Source organism: Octopus bimaculoides, chromosome 22 (assembly GCF_046866305.1).
Source record: "Octopus bimaculoides isolate indiv1 chromosome 22, ASM4686630v1, whole genome shotgun sequence".
Taxonomy (NCBI): Eukaryota; Metazoa; Mollusca; class Cephalopoda; order Octopoda; family Octopodidae; genus Octopus; species Octopus bimaculoides.
The window spans coordinates 39,745,418-39,766,318 of record NC_142949.1 but is presented as its reverse complement, the minus strand read 5'-3'; the positions used below and the strand labels follow the sequence as shown (position 1 = coordinate 39,766,318).

The 20,901-nt window shown below is 38.8% G+C and overlaps 1 protein-coding gene across 1 annotated transcript in view; it reads right to left on the bottom strand.

Annotated features, from left to right (window-relative positions):
- The window catches only part of LOC106881781 (uncharacterized), an 83,964-nt gene extending 67,280 nt beyond the window's left edge, over positions 1-16,684 (bottom strand). Inside the window, exon 1 of the mRNA XM_089339586.1 lies at positions 16,520-16,684. Coding sequence (XP_089195712.1) covers positions 16,520-16,536 — 17 coding nt within the window. The 5' untranslated portion in view covers positions 16,537-16,684. The remainder of the gene's footprint in view (positions 1-16,519) is intronic.
- Between the last annotated feature and the right edge of the window lie 4,217 nt (positions 16,685-20,901).

Genomic DNA, 20,901 nt, shown 5'->3' with positions numbered 1-20,901 from the left:
TCTCTCTCCATCAACAGACAAGAGATTTTACAATGATTATCAAAGAAAGACTACAGCAGCAGTAAATATAGATGCACAGTTGAAATTCCAAGAAGTAAGCCATATACTTCAAATTAGCCACATAAAATAAAATGCTGTCATAATTACTGATCACAGTAAAAGACAAACTTCAGTAAATTTTAATAGTTTGTATTTAATAACTATTAACAAAAATTTTAATTTCTTTTACTTCAGTTTTGATAGTGACTTGCCTGCTGAGACTGTTTTAGATTGATTCTATGACAGCACATCATCATCATCATCATCATCGTTTAACGTCCGCTTTCCATGCTAGCATGGGTTGGACGATTTGACTGAGGACTGGCGGACCAGATGGCTACACCAGGCTCCAATCTGATTTGGCAGAGTTTCTACAGCTGGATGCCCTTCCTAACGCCAACCACTCAGAGAGTGTAGTGGGTGCTTTTACGTGTCACCCGCACGAAAACGGCCACGCTCGAAATGGTGTCTTTTATGTGCCACCCGCACAAGCCAGTCCAGGGGCACCACTTACAAAATGTTTGTTTTTAAATGAAAAATCTTCCATTGTAATTTTATGTAAAAACATTTTTACTAAGTTCTATGCAAAACACTAACATTGTAACAAAAAAGTTAGTTTACTAAATCCCAAATTACTTTTAAAATCATTCAATTCATAGCAATAATATATTTCTTTAAAAATAGTGTCATGAATGAGTTAAAACACTTTATTTAAAATCAAAATACAAAATTATTTTCAAGTCTACAAATTCAAAATTTAATCATATTTCTAGTGTAAGGACATTGACATTGCACTTTGGAAGTAATCAAGAGTTTGGTGGGATATACAAAAATAACTTTTCAATTCCTTATTAACCTTTTGTTTGGAATGTATCTTAAGATTCTTGCATTAAAATATCATGGAAAGTCTAATATAAGTCTTCTGTTACATGAAGAATTTATTAAGACTAACTGTCATTATTAAGCTGTTATTTGGAACATAAATTAACATCAAATATTGATGGAAGGTTGTTTGTTTTAGATCACTTTATAATAGGTTTGTATCACAGAACAAGGGGCAGTCTTGGACAGGACAGTATTAAAAAGGTTAAACACATAAACTTTAAAATTGAGACCTCAGATAGGTTATACAAATATTACAAAAAGTTTAGTAGTCCTTTCTTAAAAATTTTTATTCAAATAAACAAGCTAAACATTTCTTAATGACAAGTAGAGACAAAAAATCACATTTATTGATTACATCATTAGATAACATTAACACGTGATCATTACACTATTAGCCAAAGCTGAGAAAGTAGATTGAATGACAGTTTACATTGAAAGCTAAGTCTGACTAATAACAATAATATCATGCCAGCCTGCAAAAGCAGCTAACATCCTTAATAGACAAACATTAAGTGGCAGTGTTATACTTAAAATAAGCCAAGGAATAAGAAGTCTAAGAATAAATATATTAGATATGGTAAAGTAAAATTTTACATAGGCAACAGCTTTCTTTTTGTTGTTGTTTTCCTATTGCTCACATCTGCAATACCAAAATAGACTGCAGTGTGCTGGATCTGATCCCAGTTTTCAAAGTGCTAACTGGTTGAAGGGAGACACCACTTCACATAGAAGGGAATTCAATCTAACACAGATTTGCCAAAGTAAAGAATTTGAGCACAGTGCTGAAAATTAGTACAATGCTGGTCACTAACATTAACTGTACCACACTAGTTACACCTAGAGAGGAGGAGCTATGTCTCACAGGGCATGTCTACAGCTAGATGGACTGAACAACTGTGCAGTATATCAATTTTAGCATACCAGAGTTATCTGAACTGTGTTACAATATTTTAGTGTATTGTCGATAAGCTTTAAGTGTGTTGCAAAATTGAGACAAACCAGATCATAATTTTTGGCTCCTGTAGGATTTTCGAGCGAGATCGTTGCCAGTGCCCCTGGACTGGTTTGTGCGGGTGGCACATAAAAGACACCATTTCGAGCGTGGCCGTTTTCGTGCGGGTGACACGTAAAAGCACCCACTACACTCTCTGAGTGGTTGGCGTTAGGAAGGGCATCCAGCTGTAGAAACTCTGCCAAATCAGACTGGAGCCTGGTGTTGCCATCCGGTTTCACCAGTCCTCAGTCAAATCGTCCAACCCATGCTAGCATGGAAAGCGGATGTTAAACGATGATGATGATGATGATGATTTGGCTGCAGTATAATATATTGGAGATATGATAACAACTAGACATGTGACTGATGACCCATGATTCAATGTTAAACTGCCAAAAAATTCAATGTACCACAAAATATTTTTTAAAGCAGCTTGTCACTAATGTGAAACATTTAGTAAGTTCTGTAGTACCTGAACCATCTACCCTTCTGTTGGTAAGTTGCCCCTCATCCCACTTACTGATCCTACCAGCTGCATGTTTCCAGAAACAAAACAAAATACATAAAAAAAAAAGATGGTGGGTGGGAATGTAAAATAAACGAAGGAAACAATGACATAACTGACAACCTAAAAAACAGAAAAAAAGATTCGTTTCACTTCAGTTTCAACTTGGGTTGTGGTTGTTCTGTTTAAACAAGATAGCTACCACAATAAACACAAAGTTCAATGGTTTAAAAGGTCAATTATCAGTAAAATCCTAACAAAGTCATTAATAATTAACTCACCAACTAAAAACTTATGGTTAACTTAGTTAATTAAGTAAAGTGAAGAGAACAATACAGATATTTGTTTGTAAAATTTTAATCCTTGAAGAATAGAAATTTTTTCAAATATGAAGAATTATTAACAAGTCTCTATACCAGTGCCAGCCAACATTGTCATGAAACCCTGACATCATTATCATCCCTGTTTAATGTCCATTTTCTAAGCTAGCATGGGTTGGATGGTTCGACAGGAGTTGGCCAGCCAGAGAGCTGTCCAGACTCCAGTTGTCTGTTTTGATATGTCACTGGGATTTACATGACTTTTTAAAAGATTGTGGAACTCACACCGATATATTATATACAGCCCCTACTCCTCATCCACTAACTTCAATAAAACATTAAAGGAGTCAAAAACTGCTGTAGTGAGAGAATTAAAAATAATAAGCTATTATAATATGAATAATAGCTTATAAGAATAAACTGTTAGAATTCTAATTTTGGCACAAGGCCAACAATTTTCAGGAGAGTGGGAAGTACCAGGGCTCAACTGGTACTTTATTCCACAACCCTGAAAGAATGAAAGTTAAAGTTGACTTTGGCAAAATTTGAACTCAGAATCTAAAGAGCCAAAAGAAATGCCACTTAGTATTTTGTCTGATATGCGAATGATTCAAGCCAGCTCACTGCCATAATAATAATAATAGTCTTAAATTTTAGAATAAAGTCAGCAGCTTTGAGAGAAGTGGGATTAGTAGATGCCATTGATTCTAGCACTTGACTGGTGATTTATTTTACTGAACCTGGAGAGATGAAAAACGAAGTTGATTCCAGTAGAATTTAAATTCAGATGGTAACAAGTCAGAAGAAATACTGCTAGGCATTTTGTCTGCTAGAAAATAATAATGGAGGTCACTCTCCTTGATTTTGATGTACAAGTGTATGAAGGAAAGGATTTAACAAAATAGAAACAAAAAAGGTTAAAAATACAAGAAACTGCATTCATTTGCAATGGATACATGAATGTAATTTGAGTCCAGGTATGGATTTTGCAGTGAAGTCACAATGGGGACAATGATGACTTCCATTTTGCCTGGGATTGGACAAATGTATCTGTTGACTGCAGGATATAATTCTTTGATTGTTCTGTTTCTTCAACTCAAATCGTTTCAAATGAATCATCAAATATTTTACGCCATTCAGATAAATCTAGGCAATAACTTTCCCAAGATGTTAAATTAAGCTGTGGAGATTTTACTGATTATTTCAACTTCTCTTTATACATAAGGAAGGGCTTTTCTTTGCTGCAGACTCCTTCTACTTGTTGGTCATACAAAAGAATTTTCAGAATGCGATCATTTTGCATTTGAACAACATGTCCTGCCCATCTGCACTGAATTCTCAGCTGCATGCCTTTGATATTAGAGCTATCACATTTTTCTAAGCTTTTGACATTTGATGTATAATCTTGCCATTTGTTACTTTCTATCTATCTTCCTATTATTATTATGAACTTGTATTTTCTGCCTCTATTCTTTTAACTCTTTAGCATTTAAACTGACCATATCCAGCCAAAATATTCTGCTTTATGTTCAAATTGGCCAGATCTTACCCTTATACCTACTCTACAATGCTATTCTGAAAATAAACTAACACATCATGAAAATCTTGAAGCCACAAGATTATGCATGATTAATTTAAAACAATGATGAATAAATAAGCATTGCATTTGACAGACAAATCTGAATGCTAAAGGGTTAAATTCACCTTCCACTACTAGCATATCACTACTTCCTATTAAAGCACTATCTCATTCTAGAATAGATCACAACTATAATGTTGGCTGCTGATAGTCGGCAGGGAACTCACAAGCCAATGGAGGAACTTTTATATAGTCACTCCGTCTGCTAGAAATAACAATCAAATCTACCTCAAATATCATCTCAAGAAAGACATATTAGATAATTAACTAGTCCTAGTTAACCTAAAAAGAGATGGAATAATATTGACTGGTGTTCATTACAGATTTCATCCTTTCGGGGTCAATAAATTAAGTACCAGTTATGCACTGGGGTCGATGTAATCAACTTAATTCCTTTGTCCTTGTTTGTGCCCTCTATGTTTAGCCCCTTGTGGGCAATAAAGAAATAAGAATCCTTACTACATTAGACAAAATACTTAGCGTTTCTTCTAGGTCTTTACATTCTGACTTCAAATTTCACCAAAATAGACTTTATCTTTTGCCCTTCCATGGGGTCAATAGTACCAGCTGAGCACTGGAGTCTATATAATCAACTTGCCTCCACTCACACACCCTCAAAACTTGTTCCTAAATTTGAAACCATATTAGAACATATCTCACACAGTATATAGCATGTTCAACAGTTTTCAAAAAGCTAAAAAAGAATTTCTTTTTGCTGGTATTGTTTGGTTCCAGGGCCACCCTTACTGAAGCAGATCTGTGAAGGGTCATTTTTCTACAATGACTAGCACCTCTTTTATTCAGAACGTCATTAACATCCAATATGTTGTCCCTCTTCGAAGGTTATAAGATGTGATTTGAGGGAAGACTGACTGTTATTTTTAGTTTTCAAATGACTACACAGGAATTCTTGTGTTGGTTCAACATTTTTTGAATGTTCACTTTTCTATGGATTGGATAGAATTTATTAAGGCAGAATTTCTATGGTCAGATGCCCTTCCTGTCACGGACCTTGTTTCCAAGAAAGGTAATATTTCCCCATTGCCAGATATGTTTTTGCAGAATATTAGAATGGCACTGACAGTAACACCCATTTACAACTACCGTGTGATGTCAAAACAAGGAGGTAGAAACAAACATATATGATGGGCTTCTTTCATTTTCTGGCTACCAAATCTACTCACAAGACTTTGGTTAGGCTGGGGCCAAAGTAAAAGATACTTGTACAGGGTGCTATACAGTCTGTTTGAAAAAATAGTAAAAGTTGCCAAAAAGTAGAAGCAATGGTTATACATATGAATGAAATAAGTTGGTTGGTCTCAAATCCTTTGACTACCACTACTGAAACAAAGAAAGAATATATATATATACTTATGTCAGCAAAGACTAAAATCTAGATACAAAAGAAAGTGAATTTAAATAAAGTAATTGGACCAGTGTGGAAACATCCAATTGGAAATGGCACTCAACAATCTCTTTCTAAGAAATACATAGGACTTTGAAGAAAATTGTAAAATATGTATACATATATAAGGATATTTCTAGAAAGAAATGTGTAAGAAAAAATTCCATGACATGTAAAGAAACACTTTCAAACCTCGTTGGTTTACATGTACATAGAGACATCTTATAACCTGGTTGGATTATATCCATGTATATACACCCAATCAGAGTGTATATAAAATCTGTTGGCTTAAAGAACAGTAAAAAAAAAACAAGGTCAAGATTTTTTATGTTTCATTGAGTGTAACTAACTCATTGTAATATATTTGTTCTGACATTTGTAAAGCATACTGATAAGTTACATAAGTTTTATAATGAAAATAACATCTAGAATTTGAGTCACCCATTTTGTTGTTTTGTTTTGTTTGTTTTTTTGCCTTTTAAGTTATGGTTGTGGCTAACAAAACCACCCTTGGTTTTGTTAGCCACTGTTTTAAAGGGAATCAAAACTTTACATTGAAGCTCCATGTTAATTTATATTCCAAACACCAGTTACAAATTCATTATTTTCAAAATTGAAACAACGGCACTATATTTCGTCCCAAATGTAGTAACTAAAGAGACTTTCTAGAAATACTTCTTTTTACAAATTTCACAAAATCCAGAATTCAAGGAAAAAACGAGCACTTTGTAAGTATATATTAATCTAGCATCATTATGTGAGAAATCAAGTCATCACATCTTATGCAAGAGTTCTGAGATGTGATTGGAGTAACAGAATACAAGAGAAGCTGACTTCTACAACAATTTATCTTAAAAGTAATGCATAAGCATAAAAATAACATATCTCATATGTCAAAAGCACTATAAAAAATGCAAAATAAATAAAAGATTGTCACTCATGTGCAAGTATGACCACCAGACAGCTTGTACCATGCTTTTACTTATTGTTTTAGTGAGCAGAAATAGATATTCTGTTCGTCATCCTAACTTTGGCTCAACAAAACATCCAGAATATGATAGATGGAAGGAGACAGCGCTGCACCAACTGTCAGATTACAGCTGGATAGATTGAAGCAATTAACTTCCCTTAACAAAAGGGAATGCTAAAGGTAAAATTGCTAATTCAATAAGCTACTGTAGTACCAACTAACAGATCTGGACATCAAATTCATGAAATCACATTCTGCATACTTTAACTCACATGTGATTGTTTTGAGATGTTACAAGTAACAGATTGACATTCTCTGTACAAAGAGATTTCTCTCATCATTAATACCATAAAACTCAACAAGAAGAAGCACTGACCTTCGCAAATATCATACACACGAGGCATTTAAAGAGTTACATTTTGTATTTGAAGAAAAAGGAATGATTAGAGTAGCCCCATATTGTCACAGTTCTTGGTAGACTTGAGAAATGCTTCAGACAAGGCGCAAGAGAGGATGAAAGGGGCAGGTTACTAAATTTTACTTCTGTCCACAACTAAGACAGAGAATAGCTTACATGTTTTGGAGGCCAACTTTATTCTCTTACAGACAGAGAAATAGGACTTTGAGGACCATATTTAAAAGCCAATAGTGTTAATGGTTATGTCAGGTTAGGAGAAGCATGAAAGAAGAAAATGCACAGTACAATAGCTGTAGAATAATAATAATTGCTACATTAATGTCATTAGTGAGATGCAAAGAGGGACCAGAAACAATGCAAACAAATTAAAGTACTGGGAGAAAATGTTATTGAGGTGACATTTTGTAACTATTTTATATTCCAAGAGTTTACATAATAACATTATTTCTTCTCCCTCAACCACCATTAAGGAGAAAAAGAAAAAACAAAGTTTCCTACTCTTCCATACTTACTTTATACATGTGAAAAGGTCAGATATATTTCTAGTGGATTTCATCAAAAGCAGTTAACAGAGACACACAAAATAAAGAAAAAGAAAGTGCCAATGAATTACCAACTGGAGCTAATGACTAGTGTTTATTTTTACAACATTTTCAGGGGAGGAGGCTTATATTAGAGAACTATTGCCAAAGATGAGCCTTGGCAAAGTTGTCTTTTTAAAACCCTGATTTGTCACACAGTTCTTTCAAAAGAACAGTCCACTTCAAATACAAATCTGGTGAATCTAAGGAATTTATTAATATTTTTGTTTTCTTTAGTGTCAGAAAAAGCAAGGAAATATTATCTATAGTACACAAGAATGGCCCATAAGAACCTATGGAAAAACTCTAGGCTAGACAATAGCTAAAAAAAAAATGAAACTAACAACAGTAGAGTCATGAAGCTATGACTCACGAGTCAGTAATGCTTCGTCTAGTTTTTATCTAAAGAGCTGATGTACCATTTCATATCTGTGTTTACTAAAGGACTTCGGAACCGTACTGAAATAAAATTATATATATTTATACACACACACACACACACACACACACACACTGGTATGCAGATAGACCAATCTCTTGTGCTTCACAAGACTATCAGCCACGTTTCTGCCCTCACCCTTCTCTTTCTACCATTGTCAGTTAGAACAAAGTCCTTCAAGCCTACACTCTCTATCTCTATATGTACAGCTATACAGTTGAGAACAGCTTCTCAAGCAAATGAGAAAAACCTAATGAGTTAAGAGAGCCTCTACATGGTCACTTACCCTGTTAAAAACAGTAACAAAATATTTCCCTCAAGCCACACCCCACTGCCTTAAAAGAAGGACACAACAGATGAGTGTTTCTCGGTGTGGCTTCTGAAGAATATTACAGTTCCAAGAAAAAAGGAATTTCTGGAGTTTCACAAAAACTGTCTTGCTAAAATTTTAAATCATTTCTTTTATAAAACTAATAGTGCTCCCATTTTAAAAATATTGGACTATATGAAGACCTGGGATGAGGTGGTGAAGCATGACCTTCGAACGTTGGGACTCACAGAGGTAATGACAAGTATCTGAGACCTTTGGAAATATACTGTGCTTGAGAAGATCCAGCAAGTCAAGTGAGACTGTAATCATGGCCTATGCCAGTGCAGTATAACCGGCCCATTTAAGAGTACCCTCCAATTATTGGGCAATTAACTGCACTTGTGAAGACCTGTTGAGTCAAGTGAAGTCATTGTTGTGGCTGATGACAGTTCTGCCTGATTGGCACCCATGCCAGTAGCACGTAAAAAGCACCATTCATGCGTGGTCGATGTCAGTGCCGTTTGACTGATTTCATGTTGGTGGCACGTAAAAAGCATCTTTTAAGCATGGTCGATGCCAGTGCCAGCTGATTGGCTTCTGTGTTGGTGGTACATAAAAGGCACCCACATAGTGGTTGGCATTAGGAAGGGCATCCAGCTGTAGAAACTTTGCCAGATCAGATTGGAGCCTAGTGCAGCCTTCTGGCTTGCCAGTCCTCAGTCAAACCGTCCAATCCATGCCAGCATGGAATGCGGACATGACGATGATGACGACGATGGGGAGTGGGGTTAGGGTTATGTTCTAAATCAAAAAAATTTATTTAATGTCTTTTCAAAATTAGGATGAGATGTCCATAAAATTTACAAAGATTGGAAGGTTTTGTTATAATGAAAAATCCCAGTTTTTGGAAGAAGTCACAAGGCTTAAAATTACACACTAAGCTTTTATTTATAGACTCTTAAAAGTTTTATTGGTTTAGTCTGGAGAATGGTGCCAGTGACCATTGTAAGTATTCTAAGACCAAATTAAAATTTTAAAAAGAAAAACAAAGAGCAATAATACTTGAAATCAAGTTAATTTCTTTCTCTCGTTTAAGAAAAATGTTAATTTAGCACCAAATTCTGTTTATCTTTATTTTTTCTCTTTTACTTGCTTCAGTCATTAGAGTGCAGCCATACTGGGGCATAACCTTGAAGAATTTTTAGTTGAATGTATCAATCCAAGTACTTATTCTTTAAAAACCTGGTACTTATTCTCTTAGTCTCTATTGCTGGACTGCTAGATTATGGGGATATAAACACACTAGAACCAGTTGTCAAGCACCGGTGGGGGACAGACAGACACAAAGACATACAGATAACTACAAATACAATGGGCTTCTTTCAGTTTCCATCTACCAAATCCACCCACAAGGCTATAATAGAAGACACTTGCTTAAGGTGCTAAAGGAGAAACATAATGTCTATAACTATATGTAAACAGTCTCTACAAGCAAACATGTATGGGCTTCTTGGTTGGTTCGCGGGTGTCCTGGGCAGGTACAGCTCACGGAAGTATGAAGGGAATCGGTGTGCATGAACAGACTTTCATTAGTTTGGGGTTAGGGTTAGGGTGGAATTCAAATACTATTAGTGTACGAGAAGGCAACAGAGAGCTTCCTGCAATACACCTTTCTCTGTGGTGTTTTGATCACCCAATGGAGTCACAGTTGCAATTATACAACCCTACCATTCCTACGTTGAAATTGAAAATAAAAGATTAAAAAAGAATGTAGAAAACTAATTTTAGTTATCTTTTCATAAGATCTGTCTAGACTCAGTGTGAAAGGACTTGTAAATGAAATATATCACTTAATAATAATAACAACAACAACATATTATGTAAAGAACAGAAGCAGTACTTCAGAGAAGGAGAGGTTAAGAAATGCCTTTTGAGGGAAAGAAAAAAATATGACAGAGGTGGGAGTGGGGGAAAACTGTCATTTTTGGATCCTGGGATGACAGTTTTTGTTGAGAAGAATAAAATAAAATAAATAAAAGCAGTGATTTTCAGAGACAGCTCTGAACAATACTAGTTTCATTGTGAAAATATAATAGTTTTTTCAATAGGATATAAAGAGTAAAAAATAAATAAATAAATAAAATGGTTGTGATTGAGACTAAAATAACTGTAAAGAAAACATTTTTGTTTTCTTTATTTTGTTATTACTTTAAATTTAAATACATTCATATTATAGTATTTATTGTTTTGTTATATACAAGATTTGAAATACTGACTCAATTTCAATTCAGGTACATTAAAAAGCATTTTTCTAACAGCAAGTTCAACCAAAGTTTGAAACCTGAACTCTCACTAATCACTTTTCAACTTAGTCATGGGCCTCAACTTTCAGCATAGGTGCTTTTGCTTTTTGTTTTTTTCTTGCATGACACTATTTCCTTTTTTTCTTTTTTTTTTATACAGAGTTTGCTAATCAAATCTTTATTGGGCCTCCTATGAGTACCTAGATCAACTGTGTCACAGCCACAGATAAAAGCCTCAACAGGCTTTTCCAGAAAATAATCCACAAAGGTGATTCGCAGAAAAGTGTAGTTCAACCTCAGTATCAAGTAACTAATTTACATAAGACTTACCCAACATTGCTATAAATACATAAACTTACCTCACACAAACCCCTACACATCTCTATACACTGAAAAACTGTCCCACTGACATGTTAATAGATCTACTCCCACTAAGGTGGTGAGCTGGCAGAACTGCCAGCATGCCAGATAGAATGCTTAGCAGCATTTCATCTGTCTTCATGTTCTGAGTTCAAATTCTACTGAGGTTGACTTTGCCTTTCATTCTTTCAGAGTCAATAACATAAGTACCAGTTGTGTACTGGGGTTGATGTCACTGACTTACCCCTCCCTCGAAATTGCTGGCCTTGTGCCATAATTTGAAATCAATATATCTAATTCCACTAACAATTTAATTCAAACATTCTTATACATGCATTACTGAATGTATACATATATACACTGTGTACTTTCATTTATTAAAAGACATTTTAACTGCTCGTCTCTGAATATATCCTCAGGATATTGCCTGAGTTGGGAGCGACCCAATAATTCTTGTATGCATTAACAAACAAAGGATATTCTTATATCCTAAAAAAGCGTAAACTTTGACAAAGTGCTGATGCTGCCTCAACTGCTGCAGAGAAGGAAAACAAATGCCCTGCACGCCTGGTCAGGGATGCTGCCAGCGTGCTTCCCACACCTTACAACAGAGACATACTATGCTGCAGACTTCCATTCAACAAGGAACGAATAGATGAGCATTTCCAACATGGCACCTGTACCAGTGGAGCGCTAAGAACACCGCCTGAGCGTGATCATTGCCAGAGCAGCTGCCTGGCTTCCTTGCCAGTGGCACGTAAATAGCACCATTTTAAGTGTGGCCGTTGCCAGTACTGCCTGACTAGCCCTTGTGCCGGTGGCACGTAAAAGCACCCACTACACTCTCGGAGTGCTTGGCGTTAGGAAGGGCATCCAGCTGTAGAAACTCTGCCAAATCAGATTGGAGCCTGGTGTAGCCATCTGGTCCGCCAGTCCTCAGTCAAATCGTCCAACCCATGCTAGCATGGAAGGCGGACGTTAAACGATGATGATGATGATGATATATATATATATATATATATATATATATATATATATATATATACATACACACGATATATGTATCTGTGTGTCTGAGTGTATCCTCTCTCCATCGCTTGACAACCAATGTTGGTGTGTTTACGTCACCGTAACCTAGCAGTTCGGCAAAAGAGACCGATAGAATAAGTGCTAGGCTTACAAAGCGTAAGTCCTGGAGGTTGATTTGTTCGACTAAAAGCAGTGCTCCAGCATGGCCGCTGTCAAATGACTGAAACAAGTAAAAGAGAATATATATATACATGCCAAAATAGTATTATGTCAACAGATTGATCGAACACATGAAATATATGTTTACATTATGAGAATTTGTAAATTTCAACAGATATGAAATTGTTGAGTTTTTTGGGGTTTTTTAAAAATTTTTTACGGTGGAATTCAAGATGGATAAAGCTATAAATAACAGTGTATAGAACACTGGGTTAAAAAAAAAACCCTTGAATGGGAAAAAGTCTTGCTATGGGATACCCTACATCTATGAACATGACGGATGTTCTAGCGATAATGAAGAGTAGCCGTTGATTTTCTCCATCCGGAGAGAACCCAATATTCTTCACTCTTTTCTTTATAGCTTTTAGTAGATTTTATATACTCACATACACAAACTGCCTTACATGTACTAACAGTAGGTGTAAACAATTCACACGCACACATGTAATAAACATACACACCTAAGAAGCAGTAAGTAAATATATATATATATCAATGTTTATATTTACAGTGTTAAGCACTCTTACTTCCTCTGTGTAGTAAGAAGCTTGTTTCCCAACCACATGGTTCCAGGTTCAGTCCCACTGCGTGGTATCTTGGGTAGGTGTCTTCTACTATAGCCTCAGGCCGACCAAAGTCTTTTGAGTGAATTTGGTAGACGGAAACCGAAAGAAGCCCGTCGTACATATTTGTGTGTGTGTGTGTCCCGTCCACCGCTTGACAACCGAGGCTGGTGGGTTTACGCCCCCCGTAACTTAGACTGACAGAATAAGTACTAGACTTACAAAGAACACACACACACACATATAATTAGGAAGATGTGTGTGTGTGTATATATATGTGTGTGTGTATGTATATATATATATATATATATATATATATATATATATATATATATATATATATATATACATACATACATACACACACACACACAACATATATATCTTCCTAATTATACACGCAGATGGAGCAAGTTGCATATAGTCTAGCAAAGAACTCCTGTAAAAGTATACGAGTTCCGGTCTCCACCAAATGGGGGGGGGCGGTGCCGGAGCCAACTTGTGACAGTTGAACGATTCATTATATCAATATTGGCTCTCCACAAGCGAGCATACTCTCTACAATGGCTTGATTATCAGAGGTGTAACAGCCGTTATTCCACTACCCTTATGATGTAACCTGACTGCCTGATGTGACAACTGCAACCAACCTACACACATTAATATGATTTATAGTTGATTGTTGTTGTTTAGCTCAAAGTCTACCTTGATTGAACTGAACAATGATCAAAAGCGTTCCAGCCGTGACCATGACCATCTAATAATTTTTCAATATTATTTTTTTAAGGGATAGCGTATCCAAGACTACTCAATGCAGTTCTGACGTTTAAAGACGTTGATTTCTTGAAGGTCGTGCAACCACGCAAAGGATACTCGATATAAAGGCACAGCCTAATAGGACTTTATATAGCCAATACCCTCAGTGTAAAAACAAAAGACAAATGGTTCTGAGTGGAATGCTTTTGACTGGAGGGCCTGCGTGATCAGGGATTTCCTAACGGCGAGTGTTTGGGCACGGTATCAATTTAGCATATTTATAATAATAATCCTGATTGCAGCACATTATTGAACACATCTAAAATGAAAAATAAAAGATTGACATACTGATTAAAGAATTCCAGACATCTCTTCAAAAACTGTTTCTTTTTTTTTTTTGCAAGTTCCAGGCCCCGAACATAAAAGTAGCACAGAGAACTTAGCTCACAAAATAATGAAGAGGTTCTCGTAAAATATTAGGATGTTAATATACACATATATATAGAGAGAGAGTGAGAGATTAACAACTACTAAAGTGATCCTATGCAAAAATAGCAGCCAAATTTCTTTCAATTCACACCCTACTATGTTAGAAAAAAATTGGAAGGACATTTTGGATGATGTGTAGAAAATAGGAGACGATCATGGCTGGGAAGCCTTTCATCGCATGCCTCTTTTTCCAGGGACAATCAATCGAAATTAGAAATCGCAACAAAACCTATAACGGGGTAGAAAAAGGGGTAAAAAAAAAGCCAAAAAAAAACAAAACAAAACAAATCGGAGGAGAAATCCGTAGACGTGTCTTTGACGAAGCTTTCTGTTCTATTATGACCGTCGTTAAGTCAGAAATAACCGAGAAATACATAAATCACACAAAAACAAGAACTTCATTGAATTTTCTGAAACAAACAAATATACTTAATTATGTTTATAAGTATAACATATGTTATTGTATAAACTAGATATTTAACAAGGATGATATCGTTTGATACAATTTAGTAGTGTTTGCCATCACAATAGCTTTTAAAATAAGTTTAGGAAAATTTTTACTATTTCCACTCGTCTAATGAAACGATTTAAATAGTAAAAATTTACCGAGAAAAGGGGATCAACCTTTTAGTTTGACCGAAAAGGGTACGGAATAGAAGTCGAGGTAAAATTGGGAAAAAAAATATTGAACAGAAGGAAAGAACCACCCAATTCCTTGTCCTATTCCATGAGGCAATGATAGTTATTCCGAAAGTCTGTCGAGGGAAGGAACAATAAATATTTACCAAAAGGAAGCTTATAGGATTCTTCATTTTTCCAATAAAAATCAAGATAAAATTCTAATGTTCCTCATAAATAAGTCTATCGTAATCTTATATTTGTAGTTTATTTGAAACGTTATGGAAATTGAAATTCATTGAACCATATGTTGGATCCCTTCAACGTTTAACTGTATATTTATTGTCATTTGCTAAAGTTTTAAAAAAAGTTAAGAAAAATCTGAAGAATTAAAAAGAAGGAAATTGTTTTAACACACACCCACTTGTAACGAACCAACGAGGAAGCCGCTGCACCGTCTTTCGGTTTACTAGATATAGCAGCTAAATCTCCTAAAATAAGAACATAACATCTTTACAGAAAAGGGTGGGGGAAAGAAAAGATGTGTATTGTAGTTTTAGATAGAAACAAAAAAAAAACGACAGTGATGCTCCGAACGTTTTGCTTACAGACCCAGTTCAACCAGGGCTGACCAGGGGCTAAATAACATTGCAAACAACTACTTGTATAAATTAGTATTGTGTGTGTGTAGCCCGAAGTCTCCGATAAAACAGAAATATGGTCAGACATTCCAGCCATGACCATCCAGTGCATTTGTATATTTAAGACTGTTCAAGGTGTTCTTTCTTTTCAGACTGGAGGAAGATTTGGCTGCTATTAATAGCAGGCAGTGTGACAGTATAAGCGGTTCAGTTGTTGGTGTGTGTGTGTGTGTGTGTGTAGATAGATAAATAATAGAATCAGATTGAAAATCAGTTTCCTCAGGATTTGTCGTTTCTTCTACAAAAATGTAGCAGAGTAAAGTGAATGAATGAGTTAAATGGGTTTCGAAACCGAGTCCACTATCTCCACTTTCGTGGGAGCCTATACTTTTTTTGCCCATGGTGTAGACCAATTTTTTTCTGCTTTCTTTTATCGGAATGTTTTCAACCTTTAATATCTTTTCGCCTTCACTAAAGTGAAAACGGTGATTCGGTTTCGAACCCCAATTAAGTATCTTTTTGCAGTAGAAACGAACGTCACCAACACTTATCGCTTCGATCAGATATAAAACAGGAAATCCCAATATGTATCGACCCAAAGTAGGGGATGATCGATATTATGAGGAGTATTTCAACTGACGCAATAAGTCGTTTGTTTGAGACAAAGATTTCAAGAAACAAAAGCGAAAGAAACTTAACACATATGTGGTGTGTGTGTGCGTGTAAGATAAGAAAATATAATAGAAATTTCATGTTATATATACATACATACACACACATATATATATATATATATATATTATATTATATTTTATTTACATGTCACACAAACGTGAAATGGAAAAGAAAGAGATGTTTTTGATTTCAATAAGTAAACACCGCCCTACTTTTGTGGTTGTCATGTTGAGGGGGTGGGACACGAAACATATTTCTTGAACGGACGAAGACTTTTCACGTTCGACCAACAACAAAAAAGAAATAAAAATAATTCAATTCCTTTTTTTTTTTTTTTTTACAAAGGTCTTCTTCTTCTTACCTTAATCTGGAACCCATCTCGGTAATTAATCGCTGGAAATAATAATAAAAGCAGCCACTCAAGTCGGTGGCAATTCATTTAACGACCCATCCCTTAGCGAAACATAACAAAACCACCATTTTGTAAACGTGAATCACACTGACACGTGACCAAATGAGATTTCAACTTCATTTTATGATTGCTTAGATTTTCTGTATATTTTTGTTTTTCTTTCATTTCTTTTACGAAACTAAATTTCAAAAACTCCTTTCACAAATAAAACTAAACACTAAGAAAAACATTTTTTATTAATTAATTAAATGTTCGTAAATTTTTTTGCGTGTCTCTCCTCTTTTATGTTCTTTGAATTTACAGAAATGACTTCACTGCAGACGGTTGGTGTCGGGGTCCAAACATTTACAGGGTGGCCATAAAGTCGGGGTCCAAACATTTACAGAGTGGTCATAAAGTCGGGATCCAAACATTTACAGGGTGGCCATAAAGTCGGGGTCCAAACATTTACAGGGTGGCCATAAAGTCGGGGTCCAAACATTTACAGAGTGGTCATAAAGTCGGGGTCCAAACATTTACAGGGTGGCCATAAAGTCGGGGTCCAAACATTTACAGGGTGGCCATAAAGTCGGGGTCCAAACATTTACAGGGTGGCCATAAAGTCGGGGTCCAAACATTTACAGAGTGGTCATAAAGTCGGGATCCAAACATTTACAGAGTGGTCATAAAGTCGGGGTCCAAACATTTACAGGGTGGCCATAAAGTCGGGGTCCAAACATCTACAGGGTGGCCATAATGTCGGGGTCCAAACATATACAAGTGGCCATAAAGTCGGGGTCCAAACATTTACAAGTGGCCATAAAGTCGGGGTCCTAAATTTAAAGGGTTGCCATAAAGTTGGGGTCCAAACATTTACAATCGGACATAAAGTCGGGGTGCAAAGATTTAGAGAGTGGCCATAAAGTCTGGATCCAAACATTTACAGGGTGGCCATGAACTCGGGGTCCAAACACTTACAAGTGGACATAAAGTCGGGGTTCAAAAATTTACAAGTGGCCATAAAGTCGGGGTCCAAACATCTACAGGTGGCTATACAGTCGGGGTCCAAATATTTAGAAGTGGCCATAAAATCGGGGACCAAACATTTACAAGTGGACATAAAGCCGAGATCCAAGCATTTACAAATGGCCATAAAGTCAGGGTTGAAACATTTACAAGTGGCCATAAAGTCGGGGTCCAAACATTTACAAGTGGCCATAAGGTCGGGGTTGAAACAAGTACAAGTGGCCATAAAGTTCTTGTGGCCCTAGGCACCTTCTTGCTGCGCAAAACACATTTTAGCGACGCCAGACACGTTCTTGCGGCGCAAAGCACGTTTTAGCGACGCGAGGGACGTTTTTTCGGCCCCGGGCACGTTCTTGCGTTTCTAGGCACGTTATTGCAGCCCCAGACACGTTCTTGCCGCGCCAGGTACGTTATTGCGACACCGGGCACGTTCTTGCGGCATCGGACACGTTCTATCAACGCTGGCATCTTCTTGCGGCAACATGCATGTTGTTGCGTCGCTGGGCACGTATTTGTGGTGCTGAGGACGTTCTTGCAGCGCCGGTAACGTTCTTGCTGCGCCGTTCAGGTTCTTGCGGCGACGGGAACGTTCTTGCGGCGCCGAGCACGTTCTTGCGGTCCCCTGTACGTTCTTCCGACGCCGGGCACGTTCTTGCGATGCCGTGCAAGTTCTTGCGATCTGGGCACGTGATTCCGGCGCCGGACACGTTCTTGCGGTGTCGGGAATGTCCTTGCGGCGGCAGGCACGTGCTTTCGGCCCCGAGTACGATCTTGCGGCGCGGGGCACGTTCTTGCGGTGTCGGGAGTGTTCTTGTACCTGGCGCTGCAAGAACGTTTCTGGGGCCGCAATAACATGACTGGAAACGCAAGAAATATCCGAGGCCGCAAGAACATGCCCGGGGCCGCAAGAACATGCCTTGAGTCGCTAGAACGTGCCTTGCGCCGAAAAAACGTGCCTAGGCCGAGAAGTACGTTTCTGGCGCCGCATGAAGGTGCCAGTTGCTGCAAGAAGGTTACTGGTACCGCAAGAACGTGCTAGGGGCAGTAACTAGGTGTCTTGAGCCGCTGGTGAGTGCCTGGGGCCGTATGTACGTTCCTAGGGCCATAAGTAGGAGCCGGGGCCTTAAGTACGTGCCCGGCGCCGCAAGAACGTGCCCGGCGCCGAAAGATCGTACTCGGGGCCGAAAGCACGTGCCTGACGCCGCAAGGACATTCCCGACACCGCAAGAACGAGTCCGGCGCCGGAAGCACGTGCCCAGATAGCAAGAACTTGCACGGCAAGTGGCCATAAAGTCGGGGTTCAAACATTTACAAGTGGCCACAAAGTCGGCGACCAAGCATTTACAAGTGGCCATAAAGTCAGGGACCAAACATTTAGAAGTAGCCATAAAGTCGGGGTTCAAACATTTACAAGTGGCCATAAAGTCGGGGTCCAAACATTTACAAGTGGCCATAAAGTCGGGGTTCAAACAAGTACAAGCGGCCATAAAGTCGGGACCAAACATTTACAAGTGGCCATAAAGTCGGGGTCCAAACATTTACAAGTGGCCATAAAGTCGGGGACCAAACATTTACAAGTGGCCATAAAGTCGGGGTTCAAACAAGTACAAGTGGCCATAAAGTCGGGGTCCAAACATTTACAAGTGGCCATGAAGTCGGGTTTCAAACATTTATCTGCGGATGCACATACGTTCCTGCGGGGCCAGGCACGTTCTTGCGGCCCCGGGCATGTTCTTGCGTTTCCAGTTATGTTATTGAGGACCCAGACACGTTCTTGCAGCGCCAGGTACGTTCTTACGGCACCGGGAACGTTCTTGCGGCGTCAGACACGTTCTTACGGTGCTGGGCACGTCTTTGCGGAGCGGAGCAAGTACTTGCCCCGCCGGGCACGTTCTTGTTCACCCGGACACGTACTTGCGGCGCCGGGAACGTTATTGCGGAGCCGGAGCTCATTTTTTCGGTGTCGGGCACGTTCTTCCGGCCCTGGAGCTCATTCTTGCGGCGCCGGGAACGTTCTTGCGGCCCTAGGTACGTAGATACGGCCCCGGGGACGTACTTACTCCCCCAGGCACGTACATGCGGACCCGGGCACGTTCTAGCGACACTAGGCACGCTCTTGCCACCGTAGGAATATAATTGCTGCCGCATGCACGTTCTTGCGGTCACAGGCACGTTCTTGACGGCGCTGCAAGAACGTCCTCGGCACCACAAATACGTGCCCAGCGACGCAACAACATGCATGTTGCCGCAAGAAGATGCCAGCGTTGATAGAACGTGTCCGATGCCGCAAGAACGTGCCCGGTGTCGCAATAACGTACCTGGCGCGGCAAGAACGTGTCTGGGGCTGCAATAACGTTCCTAGAAACGCAAGAACGTGCCCGGGGCCGAAAAAACGTCCCTCTCGTCGCTAAAACGTGCTTTGCGCCGCAAGAACGTGCCTGGCGTCGCTAAAACGTGCTTTGCGCAGCAAGAAGGTGCCTAGGGCCACAAGAACTTGCCTGGGCTCGCTTGAAGGTGCCTGGCGCCGCAAAAACGTTCCTGGTGCCGCAAGAACGTGCTCGGGGCAGTTACCATGTGCCTTGGGCCGCAAATAAGTGCGTGAGGCCGTATGTAACGTTCTTGCTGCGCCGTTCAGGTTCTTGCGGCGAAGGGCACGTTCTTGCGGCGCCGAGCATGTACTTGCGGTCCCCTGTACGTTCTTCCGACGCCGGGCACGTTCTTGCGATGCCATGCAAGTTCTTGCGATCTGGGCACGTGCTTCCGGCGCCGGACACGTTCTTGCGGTGTCGGGAATGTCCTTGCGGCGGCAGGCACGTGCTTTCGGCCCCGAGTACGATCTTGCGGCGCGGGGCACGTTCTTGCGGTGTCGGGAATGTTCTTGTATCTGGCGCTGCAAGAACGTTTCTGGGGCCGCAATAACATGACTGGAAACGCAAGAAATATCCGGGGCCGCAAGAACATGCCTTGAGTCGCTAGAACGTGCCTTGCGCCGAAAAAACGTCTCCCCACACAAAACAAAATATTTCATAAATAAGTGGTGTTATTAAATTAGACATGGCCTGGGCCAATCGTTGTTCAAAACAAGGTATAACTTAGATAAGTTATATCTAGATATATATATCATGACCATTGCCATTTCTTATCCACTTTCCATGCTGGCATGGCCTAGACAGTTTGACTGGAACTGGCAAGCCGGGCAGCTGCACCTGGTTCTAGTCTGATTTGGGGTTGGATTCTAAGGCTGGATGCCCTTACTAACCCCAACTCCTCCAAGAGTGGAGTGGCTGCCTTTCACATGTCACTGGCATGGATGCAGTCACAACTCG